The following is a 15,833-nucleotide window of genomic DNA, read 5'->3' as shown; positions in this document are numbered from 1 at the left end:
AAGAATTTCTCAAGCTCATCTTTTGAAGTAGATCTCCCCCCCCCTTCCTACTTCCTGCCTCAACCTCAGCTTTACTTCAATACAGTGGAAGTATAGCTGCCTAGTTGGGGATGATTCAGAGAAATGTGCATGTTTGGGTCTTAAAGTAACATAATCTCCAATTATATTTAATTGTTGCCTTTTCAATAGGCTGATAAACTTAGGTTATTGCTATTGCCATTGATCATGATGCTCTGTAGCAGGCAGACACAGTAACTGCTGCTAATGGAAAAGGAAAGGTATTGGAAGGAGGAGGGGAGAAGGAGGTGGGAGATAAGGTGGTGTTGGGGATTGGCTGCTTGTAATGTCAATCGCAGCTGTGGGCCCCAGCTCTTCCGCTGCTCCAGCTCTGGCTCTCCCTTGAACAGCTCCTAGAGAGAACAAGGCGCGCAGAGCTCAGATCACCAGCATCATGCTCCTTGGGCTTGGATCGTAGATCCCCCTCTTTGAACTTAAAATAACTACTGCGTCCATCAGCGTCCCAGACAGACCCAGAAAGAAAACAGGCGCGCAAGAGAAAAGGAGGAGGAAGAGGAAGATAAAAATCTGCAACCAAGGGGACTAAAGCAAAAAGAGAGAGAGAGAGAGGGAGTGCTTTGCTTGCCCAGCTGCAAAGTGGGAATTTAAAGAACTGCAGAGAGAGAAATTCCAGCTCTTCAGCACATATACATTGCAGACCTACAGATCCAGGTAGAAATGACATCAACAGGGAAAGAAGGCAGCGGAGCTCAACATGCACAATATGTTGGACCGTATCGTTTGGAGAAAACCCTAGGAAAAGGACAGACAGGTTGGTTCTGTTGCAGCAGCACCCGTGCTAGGAAGGTGCTGTAAGCAGCCAGTGAGGTGTTGGGGATGGGATATTTTAGGGTTCAGGTTTTCACATTTGCTGTTTCATTGGAGATAATATTCCTAAGGGATTTTTGCCTTTATTATTTATTTTTTCTTCTTAAAAAAAAAAAAAAAAAAAAAGCCCAGGATGCTTTATGTTCATTATTCCTACTAATGGGTGTTGTTCTGATGACAGCCAAAGTGTATGCAGAGAGAGGAAAAAAAAAAGATGATCTAGTGATGGTGAATTTCACATCAGTTTTTTTCACTGCCCTACTTAGGAGTCTTTTCTTTTAATTAAATTACATTAAAATGAAAGGTTCACAGCCTGTAGTACAGAGAAGGTGGTGGTGGTAGTGGGGGAGTCACCAGCAGTATTTCATGACATCATGATTGAAAAGGGTGTAGTCCTTAAGGTGCAGTTGGTGGTGGTGGTGGTGGGGGGGGAATATGTACAGTATGTCTGTGGCACTGACTGCTATGGTTATTTAGAAAATATGGATGGATGGGCTGATGTTTTTGTGGGTAGGGTTTGAAATAAAAGAGAAAGAAAAGCTCAGTAGCAGAATTCATTCTGAGAAGCCTGTGTTGTTTTTTGTAGGAGGGATTGAGGGGGAAGGGAGGTTATTTTTCTTAAAGCTTGTTTATGAAACTCACCCCCCAGCAGATTTTCCTGAATGGAATAATGGCAAGAAATATTAAAAAGAGGAAACAGTGCAGTGAATTATCAGAGAGCAGGTGCTTCTACTCTACATGACATAATTAGATCCCCTAAATGCATTCAAGATCTGGGCTTGCTGTTGCCTATATAGATAGAATATTCACTTCAAGGGCAGGGGAGCATTAACTGAAAGAAAAAGCCTTAGAAAAAAAGAAGCCTAAATGTCTTTTCTATTTAGTTTTTTTTTTAATAATTATTATTTTCATTTTTTCCCTCTCATAGTAACAGGTGCAATAAGCAATGGGATCTGGCAAATTCATTGGTTTGGGACATTTTCCCCCCACCCTCCCCAAGTGGTTTAAGACTCAAGATTATAATTTAAGGAGAGGGAAAGATCAACCATAGCGGGGTTCTTCGGGCATGTGGATGTTAAGTGTTTTTCATTAGTATGGGATGATAAAACATGATGCATTGTGTTGTGTGGTGGTGTTTTTTTTTGTTTTTTGTTTTTTGTTTTTTTTTTTTTTTTTTTTTTGCTTTTAAACCCAGCTGAGCTTTGCCCATCTGTTGTCTAAAGGATTTAATAGGCGTTTCCATCCCCAGCTGCTGCCTCTGCTCTGCCTGCTTCCTCACTGCCCTGTGTGGCAGCAGCTCTGCAGTCCGCAATTTTCTTAGGGACACAGTCAAAATCCAGATCTTTCTCTGTAAGAAGCAAGGCTCTTCTGAGATGATTGATTGTGACCCCCCATCTTTTCTTCCTCTCCATGAACCCCATAGCAACCGTTCACAGACATGGATGAAGATGATATTGGCTTCTAGTGAAAGTGACTTCTATTTATATTTTATTTTTTTCTGCATCTTTTTTTACTGCTGCGTGTAGCTATCTGTCACTCTTTCGATACCACCTTTATTCTTTGCATAGCTCTATAAGCCCTTACTCATGCAGCTGTATTCTTACTAAAATCTGTTCTGATGATGATAATGAAAATTCTCTGCCAAAAATTTGCAATGTATTGGTAATAAAACTGTCCTATTTCTACATTCAGTCTTTTCCTGGATACTCTAGGTGATCAAAGAGCCAGCTCTAGATGACAAATTCATTTTTGTCTTCATCACCATTTCCTTCTCTCTCTCTCACCTTCTCGGAACCCCTCCCTCCCCTTTAAATTACAATAGTGTCTGAGATTCCTGAAAATACAGCTGCATTAACCTTTTGCTCCAAATCACGTAGCCTGACGTTTTGGTACTGAAGGGTTATCTGCAGCTTTGGTTATTTTTTTCTCTGTACTAATCTTCCTATCTTCCTCTGAAGTGATTAGAGAGGTGGGGGTGGAGGGGAGAGGAAGAGAATGTGTTTAGAGGCTTGCTGCTGTTAGCCTCTAGTTGTTCAAACAGCTGGACAAGGGTGAAAGTTTTATTTTATGATTTTACCATATAATAGGTCTTTATAGATAAATCTGTTTGCACACATGAATACACATAAATGCACAGTGCAATGGTGTCACAGAAGCTGAGAGTGGGAGAGAAGAGGAAGAGAAAGCTTAAAAGTAGCTGATGTCAGCCTCTTTCTTCCTTGTTATACCTGCCCTTGATCAACTGAGTAACACTGAGGTGAAATCTAACTTGGTATTAAACATGCATGGCTAAATATGGAAAAGATGCCTTCTGGTCTTCTGGCATTTTCTGTGCTAATCACATTTGGGAGCATGCAGAATGGGATAAACAGTGTGTGATATGTAGCTAGTCCTCATCCTGCTTGTTTTGGAGAATAAGCAGGGAACCTGCAGCGTTTTAGGGGACAAGTGGAGTATGAGGACCTGATTCACTGTACTGTGTTGTCATGGTGTGTAACTTTGAATTTGGGTTGCAATGGAATACAGTTGAAGGAAAATAGTAGTTCATTCTTTTACAGCTTGAGTTTGAAGCTTGGAAGATTAGGAGATAATGGCTTGCTTTTTTTTTCTTGTTTTTTCAGAGGGACAGGGGAAGAGTGTAAAATCTGGAAAATATAATGGTGAACAGAATGGAAATACAAAGTCCTACACATTTTTGCAGTGATCTTCCTAGCTATCATTTTATATTTAAAGGATTCTCATCTCTAAAATTACTTCAGATAAGCCATTCTTGCTTTGCTCCCAGGTATATTTAATGTTATACAGGTCAGTTAATCACACTTACCTGCTCTTCACTGTGATCAAAAGAAGAGAGCTTGGGGAAGGAGGATAGGTTCACAGTTCAACACAGCCTTAGAAAGGGTGCCACAGAAGGGGAATTTAATGGTAAGTAGAGCTCTGGTTTGTTGCTCTCCACGAAGCTCTTACTGATTTCCTTATTAATAGCTGAAAAAGTGTTTACCAACAGGAGCTTACTGGTGCTTGCAAAGAGGTCCAGATGCTGCTTCTGTGACATTAGTAGAAGCTGGTGACATCTGGCAGTGGGTGGGCGAAACTGACATGTAAAACCCTTCAACAACGCTTGTTACCCACTAATTTAAACTGATGTTGCTTATAATTCAAAATAGAGTATGCAAAGCATGTCCTGAGAGCAGTCTTCTGTGCCAGGGCATCAAACTTACCAAGTGACTGATGCCACAAAGACAGAATTAGGGCCTCTTAGGGAGAGAAGTCGGAAAAGGGCTACATAAGGCAATGCTGTGAAAAACATATGTGCTTAGGTCTCTGATAGTGGGAGTGGTGTAGGAAGCAAGGACAATTATTTTGAATAATGCAACGTAAGAATTTAACATCTATGATTTGATTAGAGCAAGGTAGTAAGACGGTTACCCATTTGCTTTTGTAATAGGCTGGATTCAGGGCATTTCCCTTGTTTTGTGCAGCTGAATGAATAGCTCTTGGAATCTGTATTTGCATGGTTTTACAGGAATACAAGCAGTAGCATAATTTTAATTATTGTGCTCATAACATTTTGTTAGACAGAAATGTCAGTATAAAAGAGGCTACTATATATACATGGGGGTGTGGGGACAGGTTGGTTTATTTAAATTTCATTGAATTATATTGTACTGCAGTTAATTATAAGAGGGTTTTATTGTCGTTAACAGTAATGAGAAAGATGATGTGTGGAATAACGTGGAAACAGTGTGCCTAAAAAAAGTCAATCGGATGAATGTGAAGCAGTTTTAGATTTCTTATGTACATTAAACAGAGGCCCTTCTTCATTTGCCATTAATTCTGTGTGAGGTCAGCTTTTATGTATTCCTTCTTTTTCTCTGAAAGAAGAAGAAGGAATATTTTTGTTCATATCTTTCTTTTGGCTTATTAACCCCTGTTTTGCCCTTGAAGCACTCTACAGTAATTCAGATCAACTGTGGTGAATATTTGTTAATGAATGCAAAGATAAGAAATTAAAGTATTCCTTGTGAAGTGCTGCAGCATGTCAGAAGCTTTTCATGTGTTTTCATTTGAAGGTTGTTTATACAGGCCTCAGCATCGTTGTTTGCCGTGGCACCAAATGAATGTCCACTTGAAATTTGCAAAATGCTGGTTTGTCCCTAGGTAGGAGTTATTCTGTTCACTTTGAAACTTGATGAAAAATGTAATGTTACTAATCCTTTTTGTCTTGTTTCTTCCATTTAATTTTAAGCCCTATTCTGCAGATATTCTGTACAAAGAATTCCACTTGAACCTAATGGCAACTTTATCATGGAAAAAGTGTAGGGATCCCTTTTCTGCATTCTACTCCATGTAACTTAGGGCTGTTTCTGTCTGTGACAATTTATCTACAAAAGCCATCAGTTAGATGTTTAGCAATATGCTACTGGATTGTGTAAGAAAAGAAATCATATTTAGGGTCTTGGTGCATTTATTAGCCTTTTACTCAGTGAAAGCTTGAACAGGATATATCTTTACAGCTTAACCACCCATTTCCATGACACTGGCAGAAGCTGAAGTTGATAAATTCTTTTATTTGTCTCTGTCAAACTTTGCTGAAATTGAAAGCTTCAGATCTATTGGAGGCATATTGGTAGACCATGTGATCTCAAAGCCTCAGTTTCTTAGGTAAGTAGGCTAAAGGAAGTATGTGCTTTTTATCTATACTGTTACAATTATACTTTATTGAATATGGATCTAGTGAGAATCTAAGGGTACAGCTTCTATAGCTGTATAGATGAGGATATAGCTGCAGAAGTGTAAATCATTATAATATTCCCTTACTGCACTTTATTTTTTTTCAAATAGTATATACTTTACTAATTCTCACATATATTATTTTTATTATGAGAATCTCCCAAAACAGTGAGTCTGTACCCTTTGTCATGATAGTCTGTGAGAACTTAAGTAGTTGGTTAATAATCACAGAAATACAATATTGCAAGCAGTGTTGCTGGCAATAGAGGTCTTAAGAAAAACTCTTAACAAAATGTTGTCTAGTATGCTATAGTAAGTTTGATTAATTTTCCAGCAAAGGTCGTAAGTTTTGAGGAAGTTAGTCTTTTGTTAACTTTAGATCTTTTGGTCTGATTGTTCCAAAGTACTGTTTGCCAGCATCTCCAACAGCTAGTGCTATCTTGATACACAGACCTCAAAATCAGACTACCAAATTCAGATTCCCCTTTTATATGGCTTTCATCTCTTACTAGCGAACTCCTGTTTGCCAACTATAGGGAAAATAAAATTTAGCCTTCATTCTTCTTTGAACTCTCTACAGGCCTATCTTCCGTCTTTTTATCTCAATCTTAGTAGCAAATTACTCCAGACTTATTGAAAGAGCAAACTTTTAATTTTTATTTTCTCAGCAAAGAGCTGTTAAAATTCAGATGCCCTGTCAAATGCGTAGGACCTTGTGATTATTTATGTACCTAAATTTCAGACTGCCACAGGAACTACAGAAGCAGTCGTTTCACAAATACAGTTCGTGCAGTGCTCAAGCATTTTTGTACTTTCCATCAGTACTCTAGTGGCCTTTAGTGCTACTGCAGTGGGAAAGAGTATCAGAGAATGATGAGAAAGGTTGGAGAAATTTAAAATATTTCTCAATTGAATTTACCTGTAGAGAGAGATTCTTTCTGTTCTCTGGAAAATCAGTGACTCCGTAAGAATAACAACTATAAGAATAATAACCATAGTATTTTGACTGGGTCCTTACAGCTGCTTTTGTAAATGGAGCAGCCAGTGATTATTTTGGATTCTCCAACATTGCAACATTTTTCAGTATATCATCCATTTGTTTTCTGTGTTACACTTTAGGAAATATTTAATTTTGTCTACTTTATCAGCAATTGCAATTATTAACTCTATAATATGTGTTGATACCTTGATCAAAATTAGTAGGCAGGGAATATAGAACAAATGTAGATGAGAAGGAAATCTAACTTTCAGAAGGAATTTTAAAGGAAATTAGTTTGGAATTAATGCCTACTGCAGTAAAAGAAACATTGTATGAGTAACAATTTATGCATGTAGGGGAGCGGTCGAAATGAGAAGAGATGGAAGCGTGGATATGGATTTCTGTAGGGTTGGAGTCAAGGCAGAGACATAAATGGATGCTCAGGGTGCCTCCCTTTAAATACTGAGATACTGTAAGTTGCCCTTGTTAAGTCAGTTAGTGTTTTAAGTTGAACTGACTTCATTACGAGGAAGAACACACAATAAATAGAATTTTTGTCATGGATTGTTCTATTAAGATATATCCAAAAGGAGTTTTCTCTATTTGTTTTGTTATAGATAAAGCCAAGGTGTTTAACGATCCTAAGCAATAATGCCATTTGTTTTGCTTATGGTAAAATGAGGAGATTATGCAAGAACTGAAAATGGGACAGTCCTGTTTTTCTATAAAACATATTGATCTGTAGACTAACATGAATAATTTGCTATCAATAGGATTCTGAATGAACCTGAATCATCTAATAATAGCTCACCCATGAATTGATTGTGCTTAATCAATATTCGAAGATTGAGTTGTATTCTTGTGTAGTCTGTTGGATATGTCATGTAGCTCTTCTGTGTTTAGATAGTTGTGCAAGTAATTCCAACATTAATTGCATGTGCAAATAGAAAATTTAATTTTCTGCACTGTTTCAAAATGATCCCGTGAGCACCCATGCTTGGAAGATGCAAAGTTTTACAGAAGGATATTTTTAAAAGTAGCACAAATGTGACTGAGTCAAACTTACTTAATTTCAAATGTACACTTCTGGAACATTTTAATAGTGTTCACCAAGTTCCATTTGACTTGTCTTAGATTTAATTTTAAATAGGAATGTTAACATTTTTATTAATTCTTTTTGTTCTGTTTACAAACCAGAACCATTACTGATAAAATTCAGGAAAAAAAAAACACATATAAGATTTCATCATTACTTCCTAGATTTTGAAAATTACATTTAAATGGAATTTAGGTTGAACCCAGGGATTTGTGCTGACTGTCTTCATAAGTGTATTATACAGTATAGACTTAGTTGCAAGTGTTTTTTTCATGAAGTTGTCATTTGTTACACAAGTACCAGTGAGATATCCATTATCCTATAGATTGTACAAACATGGGAATACCTCATTTCTTTTATGATGACCTTGTGATACAGTTTGTAAAAGAGAATAGATGAAAGTGTATCAACTGCTGAAAATACTGCAAAGAGTATTAACAAAGAAAGCAAGATATATTTAGAAAGGAGTAAATTTGACTTAAGTATTAATAAGTACGTTAGGTTTTGATAGGGAGACTGAGGATAAAAGCAGTATGGAGCAAGTGAAAATGGTAAATAATGTTGTGTATTTTCAAGCAAATCCACACACATTCTCTTGCAAATAGAACAGTTGCCTCCACAGTAGTGCAGAATAACCTTCAGGATGACACAGGTAGGTGAAGGATGGTCACTTAATGCTAGAGTAGAAAGAACAGAAACTTATCTTGAGTTGCCAGTTCTTACAGTTATATTTTGAGAAAAGTATTTGATATTTTCTCTTCCTATTTATTTCTTGAAAGCCAAAGATATTGTCAGCTGGCCTAAATTAAAGTAGCCCTAAAGCTGCCTAAATTACTCTTTCTCAGAGCCCTAATAACTGGACTTTTTGACTCCCTTCAGCTTTCCTAGTCAGTTTCTGCTTTTTAGCCTTTTGTTATTACTATGCATTCCTTACATAAAGATTATTGTATATTTAAGAGGAAAAGATGTGTTTTTTTTCCTTTTTTCCTTTTATTTTTTAAACTGTTATTTTTAACTTGGTGCGGTGGAAAGGGTGAGGGTAGACTGGAAGGGACCGTTCCTTGTGTAGTTTACCACTGGTAATAGACTCTTCTGCAGTTTTATTTTTTATCTAACATCTATCTGCTGATAATCACTCAGTCAAAAATGTAGGATTTTGGAAAAAGCAATAGATAGTCACGTTTTCAGTGACTAACTTAAAGGAGATTATTATTAGTAAACAATATATTCCTAGATTTGTAACATTAACTGACAGTAAATGGGTTGATGAGGGAGAAAGGGAAGCTGCTGTCAAATGGCTTAGGATATGCAAATACTGTACATTTTTGTGTTCCATCTCAGTTTGAGGGGACTGTAGGCATGATAATGTTTCCAGTGAGGTGCATAACTTTTAAGTGTTTTTTTTTTAAAAAAAAAAAAAAAAGTTGATGGGGAAAAAAGTAAATGGGAGAACTGTTTTCAGGCATTAATTTAGTAAGTGCTATTCTGGCTGCCTGCTTCTACTTACCAAGCAACATACTCTCTTTATATCCTGAGGCTCTTGCAATTTTGCCTTGCTACCATTTTGCAGTATATACTTAGTAGTGGAGAAAAATCTGTGAGATTGCGTGTATTTTTTTTAATGGTATTTACATTACATATGTATTAATGAGCTCTGTCTTTGTAGGGTCATTCTTCTTTGTATTCAGCCTTGTGTGTTGTAAACTAAGTCCCTCTGTCATTTAGCTATTAAAAGCACTATTGATTGGAACAAAAATAATAGAGAAGCTGTATCTGGGAAAAGCAAATTGGTCTTGACCACAAATGTGTTCGTTTTCTATTGTCCCTCTGAAGCCTGTTCCTGAACCTTTGTTTGAATCTGTCCAAGGTTGAATAGCCATCCTTCAACTGAAGATGAGAATATGCCAGGTCTTCATATTGACCCAGCAGGAAATTTTGATAGACTTGTATGGCTTTCTCTTCTTTCACTGTTTTTCCTTACTTTTTTTTTTTTTTCATGTAGCTATCAATGTAGACACTGTATTTTTACTCAGATGCCCTCCTGAGGAACTATGGAAAGGGCAATGTTTTGTTGCATTTTTCCAGGATGAGGTATGCTGTAGCCCTGGTTTGTGATGTTGCCTCCTTGACCCTGTGATAGGATAGCTCATGATAGAGACACCAGTAATGATGTATTTGCAGTTAAATATGACCTGATGATGAGTTATGATTTGCTTTAGGAAATATATGGTAGACAGTTCTGATTATTTGATCAGGAAAAAGCTTTCTTTAGAGCATTCCATTCTGCTAAAGTTTCAGCTGAATTAGCACATGACTGTGCTAAGAGTACTGAAATGCAGGTATTGCATTTGAATTCAAACTCAAACTTGAGTAGGTGAAAATACAACTTCCTCGTTCCAGACCCTTGTAGAGTGAAACTTGTTGTATAGTATGTTTGAATATTTCTTAAGCTTTGTGCTGATTCCACACCATCTAAGGCTTGGGTTACTCATGGACATTATATTAGCAATTCACCCTGGGTAAGTTTCATCCAGTGACTGTGTAGGCTCCTTCTAATAAACTGCCACCTGTCTGTAAAATTAAGGAATTAAGGAAAAGATTTGACTCAGATTTTTACCATGCTAGATCTCTTCATCTCTTCCCAGTATCCTGTGCCAAAACTTGCTTCTTATTTTCAGGTCATGAATGATAGGCAGCTTGGTTGTCACATTGATGTGACCTGCTGCCAGCAGACACAGAAGGGATCGCCAGTTTTCCTGTTGAATTTCTGGTCATCTGTGTTTTTACTTCAGTTACCCTTCTTCTTTGAACTGGAAGCAGGGACTGGCATCATAATGTAAAGATTACTAGCCAGGTATTTGGTTCTTTCTGTAATTACTGTTCAGTAAAATTAATGAAGACCTTAGAGGGAAATCTCAATAATTTTTTGATGACTTTACAGTTCCAAGACTGAGCCCTTTAATCTTTTCAGCTCTATTTAAATATAGACTGACAAGTACTGCTGGAAGAGTATGTAGAAATACTCAGAAAACAAGAACATAATCTGTTCCCAAATAAGCACATCTTACTATTAGAGGAAAAAAAGAAAGTCGAATTTTTCTTTCACTTCAGTACAGATGGATTGCCTTTGAGAAATGAATGCTGATGTATTGTGTGCTCTTCAAGAATTATTTTCAATTTTTTTTATCCACCCTTCACATTTCTTGCCTAGATTGTAAGTTGATGAGAATGATGACTTGTGTTGTATGTGTGTACTCCCTTTCATGCTAAGGCATTAATCTTAGTTGGGCCTTTATGTGTACAGGAAATTCCATTTAAAAGTTAAAGAAAAAAAAATCTTTTTCCTCTGAGTGTGGTTGAACACTGGAACAAGTTGCCCAGAAAGGTTGTGGAATCTCTATCCTTGCAGATAGTCAAAACTCAACTGGATATGGCCCTGAGCAATCTGGTTTGAGCATTGGTGTGCGTTGGACTAGGTGATCTTCAGAGAGTCCTTACAGCCTCAACTCTTCTGTGTTTCCCATGCAACTAAATAATAAATTGTTTGGAACTAATGAAGCCAGGTTTCTTCTAGGTTTGTGTTCTTTGTTTCCTCAACCTCCTACTATCACATGTTCCCTGTCTCTTGGGCTCGGCAGAGACTGTTTGTGGTGATTTGGAGCTGTCACTGCTGGCTTGTTGCTTGCTCTTAAAATACAGTAAGGACTAAATCACAATTATGCTTTCCTTTGTGGGAGCATTGTTTTGTATGTCTTTCCTCTAGACATTCAGCACTTCCCACAGAACTTACAGAATCTTTGAGACTTCCCTTACTCTGTCAAACTTGGTTGAAATTGGATAACATATTCTGAAGCTAAGGGGAATTGCAGGCTAAGCCCGAACATCTAAATTTTATTTCCCCAGGAAGATGGACTAAAACAAAGCTGTCATAGACATCATACTTTCTCCAGATTGCATTTGGTTATGATGCTCATGACAGGAGTCCCAGTCCACTGCTATGGCATTTTGGGATTGCTGATGTACAGCTATTCTTCAGACATTGCCCATCACCTTGGTTAAGACCCTTACTCCAAAGCTGGGAAGGAAGAGTGGCACTAAGCCACACTGGGATTTCCTAGTGCTGGGAGAATTCCTCTCCCATCCCCCACCTCCCCCCCAGTTGATAAACTGGATTCCTGCCTAATTTCTGTTGCTGGAGCAATGCAAAGTAGAGAGGATGGAAGCTAGAACCAGGTCTTCTCTGTTTGCAAGATGAGCTCAGTGATGGGGGAGTGTGGGAAGAAGGGAGCCCTTGCAGTATTTCCTCCGTGTATCCATTTTGGTACAGTGGTAGTATTTGAAGTAGTCCTTTCTTGCAGAAAGCTGAGAGGAACACTGAGAGCTGTTTGTGTGTTCATGATGCTGGTCTATACAGAAATGGTCGCCAAAGACAAAGCCGAGTATTATAGTAGAGCTTGGCAATGACACAAGTGCTACAGCCCTGTTAAACACAGGCATTTGTTTTGTTGAAAAGGCAAGGCCATGAGTGGCACAACTTTTAAGAATTGTCCTGCTTTGCAAGCAGCAGCCATAAACAGTTTTTCTCTCACTAGCTTTTGAAACTAGTATCATCTACGATTTTTTTTTCCCAGAGATCCCACTCACTTTAGTAAAGCTTGATTTAAAATCAGTAATTACTAGAAAAAGATCTGTCCCTAGTGTTTCTGATTTTTGTCCTATGCTATTTTTTCTTCTGGGTTTGTGGCTTATTTCACTACTTGTATTTGTGAAATTACATCACTTTTACTTCTGATTGTTTTCTGTTTGTACTGAAGGCATTACTTAGACAAATTCCCCAGTCCAGTTACACCTATGACTTGGAGGCCTTGCTCAAGCTTTTCTGAGAGGGGGCTGTGACCCATAAGCAAGTTGCTCAGTGATAGTGGAGGCAGACCTCTGGCAGTGTTCTCGTTAAGAAGAGCCTAGGAATACGTCTCCTCTGCAGTGAATATTCAAACAAATTAGAGCACAGAGTGGAATGATACTGTAAGCGAATTCAATTCAAACCGAAAATATGGGCACAGCATTTTACAAATTACTGTCTTTCATCCTTAAAGCAGAAGTCTGTCTGCTCAGCTAACAGGCAAATAAAGGCAGGCAAATATTGGAATACTAGAGAAGAACTGTTGCTAGAAGTATTCAATCACATATGTGTACTGAAACCACCCCGTAAGTCTGCATTCATCTTCAGCATGTAGAAAAAGTCCTGCATTTGTCATTACTGTACTTTTGCTAGGGACAGCAACAGCCAGGCTACTAGCATGGTTGGGATATCTGTATTCTTACCAGGTGGCCCTTTCTGCTTAGGCAAAATGCTGCAACAATGGGAATGGTTTCCAGATGTATGCCATAGTGCTATTACTGCCATTGCTCTTATCTCCATTAAATTAGATGAATGACAGCCAAGAGCCTCTTCAGTGTCATTGATACTTATTCTAACTCAGTGTTTTAGAGCCTGTGAAACAAGGTGGTCCATAGGCTTCCAAGGATTCATAAAAATAATGTTTAAAAAAGCAAACATAGCTTTTTCTTTGCATTTTAAATGTCTGCTTCTCTATTGGAAATTTTTGAGGAGTTCACGAGAGTGGAGGAAACCCTGCTGCTGTAGGCCTCGTTCTCTTTATTGAACTGGTAGGAATCGGAAGCATGGCATGGCAAAGGATCTTGGGAAAAAAAATGCCTACATAGCAATTGGAGAAGTAACTTTATGACGGAATATATACAGCTCTATCTCCTGTCACAGGCAGCCCTGAAAATAGGGCAGGGCATGCTGGATGATAGTTGAGTAAGTCTGTGAGAGACTAGGATCCTTGCACTATGCAGAGGTCTGTGCTTCCCTACCTTTACCCAGATTGATTCCTGCCTGATGTTCAGTTTGTCCACCAAGCAAAACAAGGGCAGAACTATCACCGGTGCCAGTAAACAATGTGAGTAAGCCAAGCATTTGTGTACATGATGCAGTGTACACTTGCTCTGTGCCTATGATTTCATGTTAGTGCTGGATGTTTTCTTTGTGTATACAAAATGCCAACCTGTGCTTGATCTTGAAGTGCTCTAAATCTGTTGTGGAAGATTATCCTGTGTTTTCAGCTCCCACTGAATTAAAGATTCTTGAAGAATTGGATCCCTCGTTGTACTCTGCTCTCTAAAATACTACGGATTCCTAGCTGGGTGATTTCTTGGGGCAGCAGTAATAGAGACACTTTTATGAAATGGGTTCTGTTCATATCATTGTGCCGTTAGAAGGCAGTCTATTCACAAAAAATAACTGCGTTGTCTTCATGGGCTCTAACAGGCTCTGCCATTGGCTCAGGGTGGAGCCTTTTCTTTTTTTAATAATACCCTGCTGTAAAAGATAATACTTATATATACAGCCCCCGTTATGGTTCTGACAGAATTAGCAAGGTAGGATTGATTCTTTAGGCAATATGGAAAGGCCATAATTACTGCAGTTGCTGGAATAACTCTACTTTTTAGGCCCAGTTACTGTCTTTTTTGCTAGTTTGTATCTTTGTAAGTTCCGCTTTATTCAACGTATCTCGTTTTCACAACCTGAGGATATAGCCTGCTGCTTTTTCGTGTGGGATTTATGCCTTTTCATATTATATTTGCCTTCTATAGCTTCTTTTTGATTATCATAATCTTGATACTCAAGTGCTGAAATTTTTGTGGCTGCAATTTAACACTAAAGTTGTTTTAACTCTCTTATAACACAGAAGAATTCTGTTGATGTTCCCATTTTGACAATTTGTGGCCACACAGACTTTTTTTCCTTCTTTCCTTAAGGACATTTGTTCCTGATCTGTAAAACAAAATGTCACTGAGTAAAACTATGTTAGTGTGATGCTGTGTGTTCTACTTGCAAAAGATTTATAACTTGGTCAGTTTTATTTAAGCTTGTGTAGAGCTGATGGAATTATACTGCAGTGTTAAAATGCAGCAGTTTCATTTTCCTGCAGGCAACAGCCCTCTGGTGGTTTGTTTGTTTGTTTGGGGCTTTCTGCTTTTTTGTTTTGTTTTGGTTTTTTGTGTGTTTGTTTGGTTTTTTTGATCTTCTTTTTAGAAATTCTGACAGACTGATAGAAAAACCTTTAACAATTCCTCACACTGAAATTAAGCTGCTATATAAAGTTGCAGATCTCCTCTTTCCAATCCTGAGCCCACCACCACCACCTAAATTTGAGAGCTGAATGTAAAAGGTAATACATGGTTAATAAATGAACCTGGTTCATAATAGCAAGTGGTATTTGGGAAAATGATATTTACAAATGCTATTTGAGTAAGCTTCAGTTTCCAGAGCTATTGCTGGGAAAGGGTGTAGGTCGTTTTGAAGTGGGTGGAGAGGCTAATGGGTTGTTCTGAAGACTGAATTGTTAGGAATGCAGACATTTCTGAGGAGGCTGCTGATGAACTTGAGAAAATTGAAATATCAAAGAATTTTTTTTTAAAGGGATGACCTTACAAGTCTGTGTTACAGGAATAAATGATGGTTATATTGCAAGTTATTGCTTGGAACAGTATTTCAGCTAATGGGGAAGGAGGAATGACACGACTTTCTCTCCATCAATGCCCTAGAAGCGAAGACTTAGCTGTCATTTGAGTTCCAATAAGCCCTATTTTTAATACTAAGTGACATCCTGAGTAGCAAAAATGGGAGTTTAGAAACTAGATGAAGTAAAAATATTACTGCTTACTATTTCTGAGATGGCAAGCTACAGTTAAATGCAAGTGTTTTTTCTTAAATTTTTAAAACTGCACCAGGGATGCATTTGATATGTTCCCTTTTCATAACTACAGCAAATGTCAAAGTCATACTTTGCATCTGCAACTTTATTACTTTATAAATACACTGTCTTGATAAGAAAGCATACAATTTCATTATGATCAAAGCCTGAAACTGTATTTAAAACAAAAAAAAGAAGCTTTTATATAACTTACTGAGTAGCAATGGTAATGTCTGCAATTTTTTAAAGAGAAAATAATCCCAGTTAAAATTAATTATTTTACAAAGCAGCAATTCTTGATTGTGATGTTTGAGACCTACTGTGTGTCTGCAAAGTGAAAGTAAAGTTACTAAATGAGACTGGTCAATAAAAAGCT

The 15,833-nt window shown here is 37.8% G+C and overlaps 1 protein-coding gene across 1 annotated transcript in view; it reads left to right on the top strand.

Annotated features, from left to right (window-relative positions):
- Nucleotides 1-735: 735 nt before the first annotated feature.
- The window catches only part of BRSK2 (BR serine/threonine kinase 2), a 310,485-nt gene continuing 295,387 nt past the window's right edge, over nucleotides 736-15,833 (top strand). The window contains exon 1 of the mRNA XM_062576596.1: nucleotides 736-829. Within this exon, the coding sequence (XP_062432580.1) occupies nucleotides 736-829 (94 nt within the window). The remainder of the gene's footprint in view (nucleotides 830-15,833) is intronic.

This window comes from Rhea pennata, chromosome 5, assembly GCF_028389875.1.
Source record: "Rhea pennata isolate bPtePen1 chromosome 5, bPtePen1.pri, whole genome shotgun sequence".
In the NCBI taxonomy this organism is placed as follows: Eukaryota; Metazoa; Chordata; class Aves; order Rheiformes; family Rheidae; genus Rhea; species Rhea pennata.
The sequence above is the reverse complement of the archived record's forward strand: the minus strand, read 5'-3'. Positions and strand labels throughout refer to the sequence as shown.